This window comes from Lepisma saccharinum, chromosome 4 (genome assembly GCF_977018435.1).
Source record: "Lepisma saccharinum chromosome 4, izLepSacc3.1, whole genome shotgun sequence".
Taxonomy (NCBI): domain Eukaryota; kingdom Metazoa; phylum Arthropoda; class Insecta; order Zygentoma; family Lepismatidae; genus Lepisma; species Lepisma saccharinum.
In genome coordinates, this window is record NC_139232.1 from 34147957 (window position 1) to 34162750 (window position 14794).

Genomic DNA, 14794 nt, shown 5'->3' on the forward strand with positions numbered 1-14794 from the left:
GAGGAACTGTTGTAACAGAAGTATACATGATGACTGTGTAAGGCCTTATCACTAGAGCGAAGCTGATACATGTGTATTGATAGCAGCTGATACAAGTGGTATGTATCATATTGGAATATAATCACTCGCAACAGATGATACTCTTGTAAAGTAAAGGTCAAGTTCCCCGTGCATATAGCACTATGCCACGAAGGTACATTTAGGGAATGTGGGGATAGGGCTCACACACACTCGATCTCTGTCATTTTGGAGGTGTGATCAACACCATGCTCCAGCCACCTTTAACCCCAGAGTTGCTGCCAGATGCCTATTGTTTTGACACTGGGTGATCCCTCAGAGCCGCTTTATGCAGGGACAAGGCCAGAAAAATTCCGACCTTAGATCCCAGGCAGTCAGATGCCCTACCGACTCAATCACCACGGCTCTCCAAGTGCCTTATGGAGTTTGCAAATATGCCACTTGGCTTGTGGTGGAAATTATGCAAAATTTTCATTATTTTCCCAACAGTACTGTGGGGAGAAATACGTTTTGTGATTAAGAAATTATCTCATGTAAAATTTAAATTTTTTTGAAGCAAATCTTTGTTAGATGCTTTGGTATAGTTCTAGTGACAAATTTATATAACATTTGTAAATATGTATTCTGAAGTACTTTGAATTGTGACAATTTTCAAGTCTTGCTATCGGTATCAGTATAAATCAGTAAGAATTTTGGCAGTAGCATCCATGTTGGTTCAAAATGGTGTTGATTCAGTCCTAATTATCTCAGGAACTTAAAAGAACTCATTAGAAGATGGTAAACTGTAATAATAACCCATGGCGCAACAGCCCATTGAGGGGCCCCGAACTACCTACTGACTGCCGACTCAACTCACTCACTTCCTCGAGGTGGGAAATCATCCAACCAGTTACGGGGTGACGCGTGTTCAGCACAACGAACCCCCAGATATTGTTGTAGGTTTTCATGACCGGGTGACGCTACTCATTCGTAGCCCCCCAATTTCTTCACGATGGTGTGGAAATCCCATACACAGGCTGAAATCTCAGGAAAAAAGTTACTACACTTTCCCCAGGAGATTCGAATCTGCATGCATCCCGTAGCTGGAGCTCAGAGCACGATGCCTTAGACCGCATGCCATGGTGCATGACAATGGTGAACTGTATGATAGAGCAACAATGAGCATAAATACAGTTAATGTTAGGTCGGTAAATGTAAGTATTATATATTAGCACTGAAAGTACATCTTATGTAGTTATTTGTAGACAGTGTTAGGTATATATTAGGAATGGGTCACAAAAAGAAACATAGCATACTTGAAAGTAAAATAGTAAAAAGTCTGACATTTTGCTGGCATTGTCAAGGATAAAATGGATGGTGTAAGCCGTTACAAACAGTATTTGTTTTTTGTTTCTTGTGTTTTGTGTATAAATCTGTATGCTTGGGTTTCTTCCAGGGTTCAGTGTAGTTTAAAAGAGCCAATAAGATTTGAACTTTCAGCCCTCCCCCATGCAACAAGGAACGAAGCATAAATATGGCTTCTCTGACAGAGTGCAGGACAGTGTGTGTGAAATGGGTAGTAGAAGGTAAAGTGATCTTTCGGTCTCGGCCTCCCATCAGAAAAAGCATCCCGGGACTGTTCCGCCGATGCTACTTTCCATGTTTGCGGTTCCGCCGTGGGGCTCAAATTAGAGAAATGTAAATTAGCAAACTAATGCAAGAATCCGAGCATTGTTTGTTGAATTGTAAACAAATGAAAGCCTATTTCGGCGAGTTTCAGAGATCACCCTGCAACATTAATTCAGTAAGTTCTTGCCTGTGATTGATTCTTTGGTTTCAAGCGCTCTGGTGAGGAACAGGATGGGAATCAGGTCTACAAGCCTATTTAGTTGTTTGAGTTTTTTCCTGCCAAAAGCAACCTGGCAAGGGTGGTGTGTTGCGGAACAAAGCATGCCTCACAGCTGATGTCTGGGAAGTTGTGATGTCATGAAAGATGTTAAGTGTTGCCAGACATTCCTCCCTTTTTTTTTTTCTTGTGTATATGATAATTGGTTTTGGATATCCGTGAATAAATTAAATTTCCACATTTATTGCAATTTAAGTTATTACAAGTTTTAACTATTCTACCTAGGTAGTGTGTGCCTTCTTCAATGTCCCTTTCAAGATTTCCCTTTGCACTGAAATAAGAATTGTTCAGCAAAAAAAGCAGGTGATGTTTCAACAGTTTGTTTGGAAAAATCCAATGTTTTTCCATGGTTTATTATGTATCTTAATTGCTCTTTGATTCTGTTTTTCAGTGCACCTTTGGATTGACAGATTGCAATTACACATTCCATACTGCATATGCCTTTTGCATTTCTGCTCTCTGACAAGTAAAAGAAACATGTTATGTTCAGCATGTGGTGTTAGAAGCTATTTGTGTAAATACCAGTATGTCATTAAAATTACCAATAATTTCACCAATCTGATATTACTACAAATGTCCTGAAAATTGGGTGAAAATTCTGTAATTTTAAAATTATTTTTATCAATGTAAAGGTCACATTCACATACCCTGGTTTTGTAATGTCAAAATTTGAATTTGAATTTTTGGTAGCACTTAAAGGCTATTTTGCACCTGTCACGTTATACGAGTTCCAGCCCCTTACCTTACCTAATTAACTATAATGTTGCCAATCAGGCAACAGTGGAAACTACAGCCAAGCCCACAACCAGCCAGCAAATAATAATATTCTACATTTTCAAACTTTAAGTTTGATCACCTTGCTCTAATGGAGTGTTTTACTTAAGTGTAAGGTGAAAACTTTAGTGAAAGTTTTATTTTTAAGCCATTGTAACTCTATACAAGTTTATATTAATTTTCTGCGAAGTGTTTTGAAGGAACAAGATATGTTTTATATTGCAAATGTATGAGGATTTCATGCAGTATTTGTGACAACACCTTTACATATGTTTTTATGCCATTTTAAAATTTACATGAAATGTATGTATGTGTGTGTCTATATATATAATGGATAAAAGCAAGGAGAGCCAAAAGGGCTAGGTACTGATGCTATAAATTAGCGAAAATTTTGAATTTTCCTACTGTCCGGTGAGTGTTTCCTTTTACCTTATTTGATTTATATATATATATAGATATAGATATAGATATATTAGTCTGTATCAATGTGAAATGATCATCATGAATTATAGTAATGTATGTAATTGTCTATCTGTAAAGGCAAACAAATTATGAAGAACTTTGTTAATTATTGCCATATGGTCATAGCATCATATGTTTTTTTCTTTATTTGAAGGAGAAAGTTTGTTTAAAAAATATCATACATAACAATGTAATTATAGATATACTGTATGTATCAGATAAGTATAATTGTCATTAATGTTAACAGGATCTGGACTAATCTGGAACTGAAAAATGCAGAGAAATAAAAAAACAAAAACTAAAATATTAAAACATTCTGACTTCAGTTAAAAGCTGAGGCTGAGGCTTAGCACATATAAGGACAAAACACAGATGCCAGAGTCTCGTTAGTCTGTAAAATGCAGTCCAGGGTGCATGTACTACATGGAAATGATGTAATGTTAAAATATGTGGTTTCCTTTTTGAAAAGAAAACTTACTGCAGTAAACTTGATTATCTGCATTAACAAGGTGAATAAGCCATCGAGGGATTCATGGTACATTTGCAATTTCAAGTCAGATTGGTAGAATATTAGTTACTGGTATTGTTCAATTTTTTATCAGAACTTTATTAGCAATGCCAAAAAATACTGTACTGTTATTTATTAACTCATAATTTCTCGTTCTGCCCATATTTGATTATTGGTGGTGTAGTTTATGGCATTAATTTAACAAAAAGTACAGAATAATTCTTACATACGTTTTGCATGTAATTTGAAATGAAGGAATCACATACTGTTCTAATTAAATGAGTTTAAATGGATGAATATGACCACAGAAAACAACACCTGGTCTGCACAATATTGAAAATTCTGCGAACAAAATCATCCGACATATTTGTTCATCAGATTCCAATTTAGACATGAAATACACAACTAGACAACTCAACACTTTACAAAACTTCACCTGGACAACTTTCAAAATCTACATTCCTGTCATCTTTCAAAGCTGCTGCTGCTGTATATTGTTGGAATGCACTACCGCCAGATGCTTTTTTTGTGTGTGCTACATACACCAGCTTTAAAAGGGCAGTAACAAAAGTACTTCTTGATGAACAAGGACAGAGCCTCATATTAGATTCAGCATCATTGAATTGAAATCGAAACTAAATACTTGAGCAGATTTGAACCAGAAAAAACTAACTTTTATTTCTGTGAACGAGTAAAATTGTTTTATCTGTTTTATAGTGTTAAGTTACTGAAATATTTAGTAGGAATAAATGTAACAGAATACTTGTATCTATAACAGTAGCATTTTGGTTCGTTTGTTTGCATAAGTTTTGGGACTAAGTGGTAGAACAGCCACAGGCTGAACTTCACCTATGAATAAATAATTTATAATTCTAATAATAATTAAATATAATTCATAGCAATCAGAAGATGATACACAATTAAAATTACTAAATGCAGACTTATATGTCACTTACCAATGCAGACTTATATGTCACTTACCTATGCATAGAGTTATTCCAAGGTTGATACTGGCCCATCTAGGATTCTGAGCTCCACAATCACAGCAGTGATCATTCCCATCTATTTTAAGAAGTTGTTCCCAAACTCTGCAAATATAATCAGTAGAATTAAACTTATGAATGAAAAAAAAGTCGTGTAACAGACAGATACATCTATGACCTACAATGAATATGCAAAGACAGAATTTCAGTAAAGTTTGTTTTAAGTCCACTTTATGATAGAACAGGCTAATCAAGATATGAACCACCGCCCTCCGTAAATTAAACTCAAGACTTCATACTCACAAGAAAATAACTTTAGCTACTACAGGGTGTCTACCAAAATAATAAATCCAAAATTCTTGACTTTTCTTGACCTTTTCCTCCCTTTTTCTTAAGCCGAGGAGAGACAATTACAAACTAGTTGTGCATTTATTTCAATATCGTCAGATTGGGCACTGCTATTTAAAAAAGGGTTTAGTATGCAAGAGAGTATGGATTTCTTTCCATGTTGCAAGTGGAAACAGTTTTTCAAGTTGATTAGTAAGCTAGACATGATGTTTGAAAAATATGATTAATAAGTATTTACAGAATCAAATGTATTCCATATGGGAAATCAACTTCAAGTTACGGCTAATCAAATGGGAGTTCCGACTTTTCCTTCTATTATGACATAGTTCAAAGAGTCCTTTTCCGTCCATGTACTTTTCTATGACATTGGATGTTTGATATTTCTTAGAGAACGTATTCGTAATGGTCCCTTAAATCTAATGCATTTCTCCTTGCCTCATATGGCCATCCTGGCAGTGTTGTCAAACCTGATGTGCATAAAAGAGCAACATTAATAGAGCTAAATATAACTTTCAAGGAGTTAGATTAACAAAGGCTGCATAAAGTGCCACCTAGGATAATTTTAGGTGCCAGAGGGGTAGGGGGGGGGGGCACTGCTATTACCGTTAGCTCTAAAGTGATAGCAATTTATTCTTAGTTTTCACCACCTAGATTTGGCAGCATCACCCATCTCAATAATCCAATGACGTTCATATGAAATCGAAAATAAATGATTCTCTGATAATAATATTGTCATCTTCACCTTAGCCACAGCACTATATATAAAAATACCTGGGAAGGAAAGAGGGGGTGGGTGAAGCAGCCTATATATGAATATCACGTCATGTGCAAAATGTACACTCGTGGCAAAGGTTGGTCTTTATGGGCCGGAGCCAGTGGTGGCATCACGGTGGGGCAGAGGCCAGGTGCCACAGTTCACAAGTCAAACGAGTGCACGAAAGAGCCAGATCTGGCTCCAAAAGAGCAAAGTTGGCAGCAGTGTTCGGGCAGCTGCCCCAGCGAGAAAGACCTAGGGGAAATTGTTCCTCCTCGCCTTAACACTTATTTAATTGCTCCTACTTAAGTATAATTAGAAATTAAGAAAATGGATATTTCTATTCAATGAAACACACCTACCACAAGGCCAGCTAAGATGAAAACTGAAGCTGTACTTTAACAAGAGATTTAAACTTGCTTAAATTATTAATGGATGTAAAAATTAATGCTTCAGACTTCATCCTGGATGTGGAATGGCCACATTTCTTTAATATGTTTACAAAACTAGAAGAATGTCATTCTTAAGAAACAAAGTGAAAAAAATCTTAACAACAACTCAATACAATTTTAGATTTCCAAAATATTCAATTTTATCAAATCCCAGTGCAGATATATAACAATTAGGTATTCCAAACTCTACTAATACATTATATAATTTATCTCTCTTGACTGAATCATATCGTATTGTACCCAAGGTATTGGGTAAGAAGTATGAAGTCTTAGCATAGTAGGTAGCAGATAGGAATGCTGAATAAGTAATCAGACGAAGGTCAGGTGATTGACTTGGAAGGCGTATGTGGCATGAGTGTTGGAATTATCAGGAGGTGTGATCAGTTGGCGAGAATACGAGAGAGAGTAAGGACTGCGGATTGTGAGAGAGAAGCAAAGTGGAGAACGATTATTGGACGATGGTGTGTGATTGAATCGATATCTGACAGGGAGGTTAGACAAGTGACATTTGAGAGGACAAGTGTAGGAACAATCTTCATCTATTTGTAAGGCAAGTAATATCCTTTTCTAAACCAATCCATATCGGTTCATCATGGAGAGTATAAAACCCATATCTAACCTAAGTTAATTTCTATCGCCATTCCTTTAAGTGTAACCTCTTGCATTTATCACATTTAGGCCAAGCGAGTGATAACCATCTGAGAGATGAATGAGAAATAACTACATCACCCAATTCAATTATTTTCCTGTAGTTTACGGTTATTACAAGCATAAGAAAACAGTTTTTTCTTTGTGACGTTTCAGGAGAACACACGCTCCTTTCATCAGACATTTATTTTCATTTTGACTAAAGATACAGTTATAACAATGGTTAGTAATTTTTAAACAAAAAGAATCTGTTATATAATGGATGTTGTCAATGTTACATTGTTGTAATATAGCAACTTAACTGTGAAAAAAGCAGTCTATTTTATTTTTATTTTAGAATTTATTTTTTTTTTTTATTATTTTTTTTTTTTTTAAATCATGAATCCCAAATATCATCAGGTAATTCAAATTCATCATTGTTTTCACAAAGTCTCTTGATGTTTTCTGTTACATTAAATTTTAAAGATGGTGGCTTACTCCATTTGTGAAAAAGAAAACTCCACACTGGATCTATGTTACCATTTTCATTATTTAATTTATTCCAGTGTTCTTCTGCAATGAACGAGGCTTCCCAGACATTCAACTCTGTGTTTCCCGTTAATCTTTTTAAAACCCTTCTCTTTTTAATCAAATGCTTCTCTTCGATGATATGAGTTGACAAAAAGAGAAGGGTTTTAAAAAGATTAACGGGAAACACAGAGTTGAATGTCTGGGAAGCCTCGTTCATTGCAGAAGAACACTGGAATAAATTAAATAATGAAAATGGTAACATAGATCCAGTGTGGAGTTTTCTTTTTCACAAATGGAGTAAGCCACCATCTTTAAAATTTAATGTAACAGAAAACATCAAGAGACTTTGTGAAAACAATGATGAATTTGAATTACCTGATGATATTTGGGATTCATAATTTTAAAAAAAAAAAAAAAAAAAAAAATCTAAAATAAAAATAAAATAGACTGCTTTTTTCACAGTTAAGTTGCTATATTACAACAATGTAACATTGACAACATCCATTATAAAACAGATTCTTTTTGTTTAAAAATTACTAACCATTGTTATAACTGTATCTTTAGTCAAAATGAAAATAAATGTCTGATGAAAGGAGCGTGTGTTCTCCTGAAACGTCACAAAGAAAAAACTGTTTTCTTATGCTTGTAATAACCGTAAACTACAGGAAAATAATTCTATCATGCAAGCAATGCGTACATACAAGAAAAACTATCACCCAATTCAATCTAGAGGTTCTTGGTTCGATCCCAAACGCAGCATGGGAGTTGCGTTACGATACGCTTTTTTCAAAATCAATGACATTTCGATTATATTCCCACTTTTTCTCAAGTGTCTGACTGATGTGAAAAATTTGATCCGTAACAGATCAACAACAGACCAAATTTTTCACATCACACAGACACTTGAGAAACACTGGGAATATAATCAAAATGTACATCAGCTATTCATTGATTTAAAAAAAGCATATGATTCGGTCAAAAGAGATAAATTATATAATATATTAGTAGAGTTTGGAATATCTAAGAAACTTGTTAATATGATAAAAGTATGCACCAGTATAACAGAAAGTAAAATTCGTGTCGATATTAATATGTCTGACAAATTTACAATTCATGATGGGTTAAAACAAGGAGATGCATTATCTCCATTGCTCTTTAATATTGCCTTAGAATATGCTATTAGGAAGGTAAAAGAAACTAACGAAGAACTAAAATTAAATGGTATAACTCAGTTGTTAGCATATGCAGATGATGTAGACTTACTGGAGGATGATGGAAATACAATTAAGAATAATGCTAAATTATTTTTCTAAGCAGCTAAAGAGATAGGTTTGGAAGTTAGCAAAGTGAAAACTAAATATATGCTTACAGGCCAAAACCAAGTGTTAGGTAATAATCAAAATCTAATTATTGATAACAACTAGTTTGAACCAGTTTCCGAATTCAAGTACTTAGAAGTAATACTAACAAATGAAAATTATATTAAAGAAGAAATAAAAAGCAGGCTTAATTCAGGAAATGCACGTTACTTTTATCTTCATAAACGTTTGTCTTCTCGTTTAATATCTAAGAAACTAAAAGTTAAAATATACAAAACGGTAATTTTGCCTGTAATATTATATGGAAGCGAAACTTGGTCCCTTACATTGAAAGAGGGACATAAATTGAAAGTATTTGAAAATAAGATCCTTAGGAAAATATTTGGGCCTAAAAGGGACGAGGAGACAGGTGAGTGAGAAGGTTACATAATTTGAATTCATGTCCAGATATTATTAGAATGATTAAATCAAGAAGACTTAGGTGGGCAGGCCATGTGGCACGAATGGAGAGGAAAGAGGAGTTTATAGGATTCTTGTTGGGAAACCTGATGGTAAGAGACCAGTAGGAAGACCAAAATGAAGATGGAAGGAAAAGGTTGAGATGGACCTAAAGAAAATTAGTAGGGATGGAAAAGAGTGGATAGATCTTGCTCAGGATAGGGACAGATGGAAGGCCTGTGTTGCTACAGCCATGAAAATTCGGGTTAAGAAGGCTACAGAGTTAGTTAGTTAGTTAGTTAGGTATATGACAATGTAAATTCACTATACTGTAAAATATAGCAAAAATTCTTTACCACAAGCATAATTTCTTGACCTACTTGTTGATTTCTTAACTTGCTTGACATTCTTGACTGGTAGTCACCCTGTACTATGCTACCAGGGAGGCCCTTTAGAAGTTAAATAACATCATAGGGCTTTTGTTGTTGATGATGAGTTGGCAAGTCCACTTTATGCACAGTAAGGCTAATCGGGACTGGACCTACAGTTTAAAGTGGAATCCGAACCACTTGTGCCTCTACCTCATAGGGCTTTTATAAGAATGGTTATCTAAGAGTATGAACTCCCAAATTAACCAGTGCAAATCCATTCATGTAACACATCCATTTGTAATGGCGAGTGTTTGCATGTTTTTTTTTCCATAAAGTAAATTCACTCTTCCTCATACACTTATGCAATCTTTCTAACATACAAGGCCTGTTCAAAAAGAAACCGAACTCTTTTAGTAAAGTTTGTATATAAATTTGTTGAAAAGAACAGACATTGGTGTTACCCAACGGTGTCTTTACTTATTAACTTGGCCCAGTTTCAAAGCTGTTGCTAACCGCAGTAATGCAGTAGATTGCATTGAGTACAGGTGTGTTGAGTGACCGCCGCAATTTCCAGTTACTCTACGAAGAAGGAAGGAACTGGAAGAGCAGCGCGTATGTGTGAAATTCTAGAAAAACTTTCAAAGAGATGTATGACATGTTACATGAAGCCTATAGCAAAGAACGTTTCAGTAAAACACAAGTGTTACGAATAGTACAGATGTTTCATATCGGGTCGAACCTCCATCGAGGCAGACGTAAAATCTGGATGCCCATCCACCTCTAATGACATCTAACATGTGGAGAGGGTACGGGTAGTCATACGTGCAAACTGTTGTCTCACCTTACGTGAAGTTGTTGATGAACTGAACATCAGTATTGGCTTGTGTCGCACGATTTTGACGGGACAACCTGCAGATGCAAGTCCTGGATATTTCATCACGATAATGCATGTGCTCATTCCTCACTCATTGTCCGGGAGTTTTTGGCAAAGCACCAGACACCTATTATCCCTCAACTGGCCTACTCCCCTGATTTGGCACCAGGAGACTTCTTCCTCTTCCTTGAAATAAACCCTCAAATGTCACAGGTTCCAGACAACAGAAGAGATCAAGGAGAATTTGCTACGGGATCTACAGGCCATTCCAAAACTGGAGTTTCAAACAGGAATTCCAGGACTGGAAGAAATGGTGGGAGTGTTGTGTCTGCACAGAGGGCGGAAGTACTTTGAAGGAGACAGGTCAAAATAGCTGGTGAATATTACCATTTCCTCAATTTTGTAGAAGTTCGATTTCTTTTTGAACAGCCCTTGTAGAATAGGAAAAAAGTAGTAGAAGAGCTGTGGATACTGTCCAATTAACATTACATGCTCACAAAGAACCACTGTCATACATATTATCAACAGAATAACCTTCTGTTGCTCTTGTCACTTTGGAGACTCATTTAAAACTTGGTTTTGGTAAGGTTACCTTAATTTTCGATGCTTTTCCTCCTTGGACCTGTCCAAAGACAATTTGTCACTTTCATCGGCAGAAGATTTTGAATATGTTTCTGCAGAGCAGGGATTATTTTCTTCATGTATGCTCAGCTGTATTGCAGCACCTATTCCTTGCTGCATGGAAGATATCCAAGCTTGGTACATTTCCTCAGAATCTGCTTGCAACATGTGTGTCCTAAAAAATATACAACAAAAATTATGAACTGTCACTACCTTGACACACAAAACAAAGAAACTAGAGCTGAGCTGATATTATATGTTAAAATTTAACTGTTAGCAGACAGCTGGATCATATATAGCTGCTGCATGTACTACCGAATGGTAGGTAAGTTCCCCATGCATAGCACTGTGCCATGAAGGCACATTTAGGGGGTAGGGCCCCCCACATTTTTGATCTCGGCCATTTTGAAGGTGATGTGATCTGCACCATGCTCCAGCCACCTTTACCGACGAGGCACTATTCAACAGAGAAGACGTCTTCAATACCCATAATAGTCACGTGTGGGATGTGCAAAACCCACCTGGAATCATTGAGCATCATTTTCAACGACGGTTCGCAGTGAATGTGTGGTGTGGCATTGTCGGGGACAACCTGATAGGTCCGTACGTGTTGCCCAATACTTTGTCCCGTGGGAACTATTGTGTGTTCTACAGGAAGTTCTACCTGAACTGTTGGAAAATGTACCCCTTGCAAATCCGGGAACTTTTCTAACGGTGGAAGCGGCCCCGGCACCTACCCAGCGTCGAATAACATGGGTACCTGGGGGAAACCCTGGGGGGTAAAGGCGGTCAGGGGCGTGATGCTGATCACATCACCCCCACTCACGACCGGATCAAGAAAGTGTGGGGCGTTACCCCCACACACCCTATACGCCTTCATGGCATGGTGCTATGCACAGGGGAACACTTTACCTTTTACCCCTTGCAATTAGGCAAGATGTATGGTATCAACATGACGGTGCCCCTGCACATTTTGACCGCCGAGCCAGAGCTGTACTCAACAATACATATGGTGATAGATGGATTGGTAGGCGTGGACCTGTTCTGTGGCCACCTCGGTCAACCAACCTCACAATGCTAGATTTCTTCTTGTGGGGTGAAATAAAGAGGCTGGTCTACGAAACCCCGGTGGAAAGTGTGGAGGACCTCGTTGCTCGAGTTACCGTCGCTGCTGGGATGATCACTGACATGCCCAACGTATTTGAGCATACCAGAGCGTCCCTGCTACCCCGATGCCGTCTGTGTGTAGATGTGGCTGGCGGACATTTTCAACAACGTCTGTGATATGTATCGTATGTCATTTCCACAGCCAATAAAGAATACTACTTGTGTACATGTGTGTCATCATACACCTCTTGCTCATGTTGTCTGTCCCCCCCTCTTGTATGGGGAATCCCCTTCTGCAGCCTGCTTTTCGGACACTTCCTGGCGAAATGCTTTTCATGTGCTGTGACCTCTGTAATTTCCCTTTGTACTCCCATTCGATACCTGCGTTCCATGTCAGACATATTCCAGGGAATCCCTCACTTCTTGTGGGGAATCCCTGCCACATTCATTTTCGACACACGATTTGTGCATCATTCGCTAGCCCAGGTGTGTTTTTTTTGGGGGGGGGGATATCATGCCGCATCTTCTTTATGAGTACTATTTGTCGGCATATGGAGCTGTGAAGGCCATTTTCACATGATTTCGGCATCCTCTAGCTCTGACACGGTGCGTCATTCGACAAAATTCCATTTACATTTTCGTCTTCATTTCACTTGGCGATTCACCTCCTCCGCATTGTAAACGGAATTTTGCACCACCCTGTACAAGGGTAAGCAATACTCGAATCACAGCACAATATATCCATTGCTACTATTAACAGATGGAGTGTGAAAATGTCAATCTTTTCCCCTCAACATATTATGGGATAGATTTTATAAATGGGCTATTTATATTTACTCTTCAACTACCCCTTCTGGCTAATATATAATTTATTTTACATATAATAATTAGGGCTGAGCAGATACCAATTTAGATACCTTAACCGATTCCAACAGACACCGATGCCGATACAGATACTTGTGTAATTCTTATATAAGTAATCGAAAATATGGCTTGTTTATGTGCATGCCAGGGCTACCACTGAGCAGATTCAAGGTGTCATGAATCACCCTAGTTGGTCACCATCTGCTACTACCCGCAGTGAAACACAGCAGGGTATCGGATAATGCACTCATCACACCACATTATTATTAATGATATCAAATACTCCAAATTATTCTCATATAACATTATATCACTTAAATAGTCCTGTGACATTTTATGTGAACTTCTTTCTACCCCCAGAGGATGCAAAAAAAGAAGAATAAGTTTTTGAAATGTTGCAAGCATTGTTAAAGTGTTGCAGATACACCGAAAAAATCGGTGTATTATTATAAGTGTCCCTGCCAGAGAATATTATAGAGTGTAAAATAAAATGTATGTAGTGTGTATAGCGTACAACTTGCACAAGGAATGCAAAATAAATACAAATGTAAACAACATTCTTATCGTTTGGATTAAACTGGTGAGGGAGGAAAAAGACGTAAAAATATACACAAATACAGATATAGCTATATTTAAAGTTCATTTGGCAGCTCTGTATATGACCTGCTGTCCATTATTCTCTGTCATTTGCAATGAAAACAAGTCACTGCAGTGTCGGCATCAGGCAGCAGTCACACGGAAGGGTAAGAGCACAAGATGTAAATCCACAACACTCCCTCCCACAGTGACATTCATCCCTTTCCCAGGAACTTCGGAATGAGCCTATCATTATAATAATGCTGGTTTTGAAAACTTCACGTTCTTAACCCACGAGTTTACAAGCAAGAATTGGCAATTAATAGTTTCTTTTATTTCCATATAGTGTTGACCACCAAGCAGTTACATGCCTTCGATATCACTTTTGGGCGGAGTGCTTTCACTATAGCCCTGCCTTTGATCTTGTCATCGGCTTCCCAGGAGAGTGCATCCTATTCGGAAATGTACATGGAATTCTTGTGCGGGACCCCAACCTGTCACAAGGAATGGTGAACGAACTTTTAAAAAGGACAAATCTTGACAAATGAGTTGTTTCTCTTGGCCGCTCTAGCCACTAAAAATCTTTCGTATCATCGCCAGCCCCTGTGGCGGAGTGGTTAGTACATCATGCTACGCACCAGGGGTCCCGAGTTTGAATCCCGGCCTGGGCATGGATGATTGAGAGTGTACATTCATCAATTTCATCATATCATCACTCATTTTGATCTTTACAAATTAGCCAAAAGTGGCACAATAAGCAAAGTAAAATAAAGCAAATCAATCAATTAATCAACCTTTGGTATCGGCGAAAGATACCGATATCGATACTTCGGTATCGGTATCAGCTCAGCCCTAATAATAATGAAAGCAAAGAACACGCTCACAGTGTGAGACAATTAAGGGTCCCGCAGGAAATGTCGAAGTTTCCTAAAATCATGATTTTCTAAAATTTAGCTTTTTTTTTTTTTTTTTTTCTTTCTTTCTTCTTCAAAATTGGGGAACAGGCATTGCATGTTCTCAAAGAGAGCAGCGGCGTAGTGCCCACGTAAGGCTTGTAAGTCCACCTTACAAGTTGAAATTATTGAAGAAAAAGTATTTCATTCCCGTATTTATCGCTTGAACACACATAGCAATATCAGACTACAAGTAGAACTTTTAACGAAACGATTGAGGACTTGTTTTGATTCGAGTTGTTTCTCTGTAAGGCTTCTTGAGAGGACTTACATGTGGGTGAATGGAAGAAATGATTTGGACTCGCTCATGGCGGGTGTGTTTGCTTACG

The 14794-nt window shown here is 37.5% G+C and overlaps 1 protein-coding gene across 1 annotated transcript in view; it reads right to left on the reverse strand.

Annotated features, from left to right (window-relative positions):
* The window catches only part of CenB1A (Centaurin beta 1A), a 95592-nt gene that overhangs the window by 39499 nt on the left and 41299 nt on the right, over nt 1–14794 (reverse strand). Inside the window, exons 9-10 of the mRNA XM_083120395.1 lie at nt 10937–11140; nt 4629–4735 (exon numbers count right to left, since the gene is read on the reverse strand). Coding sequence (XP_082976521.1) covers nt 4629–4735; nt 10937–11140 — 311 coding nt within the window. The remainder of the gene's footprint in view (nt 1–4628; nt 4736–10936; nt 11141–14794) is intronic.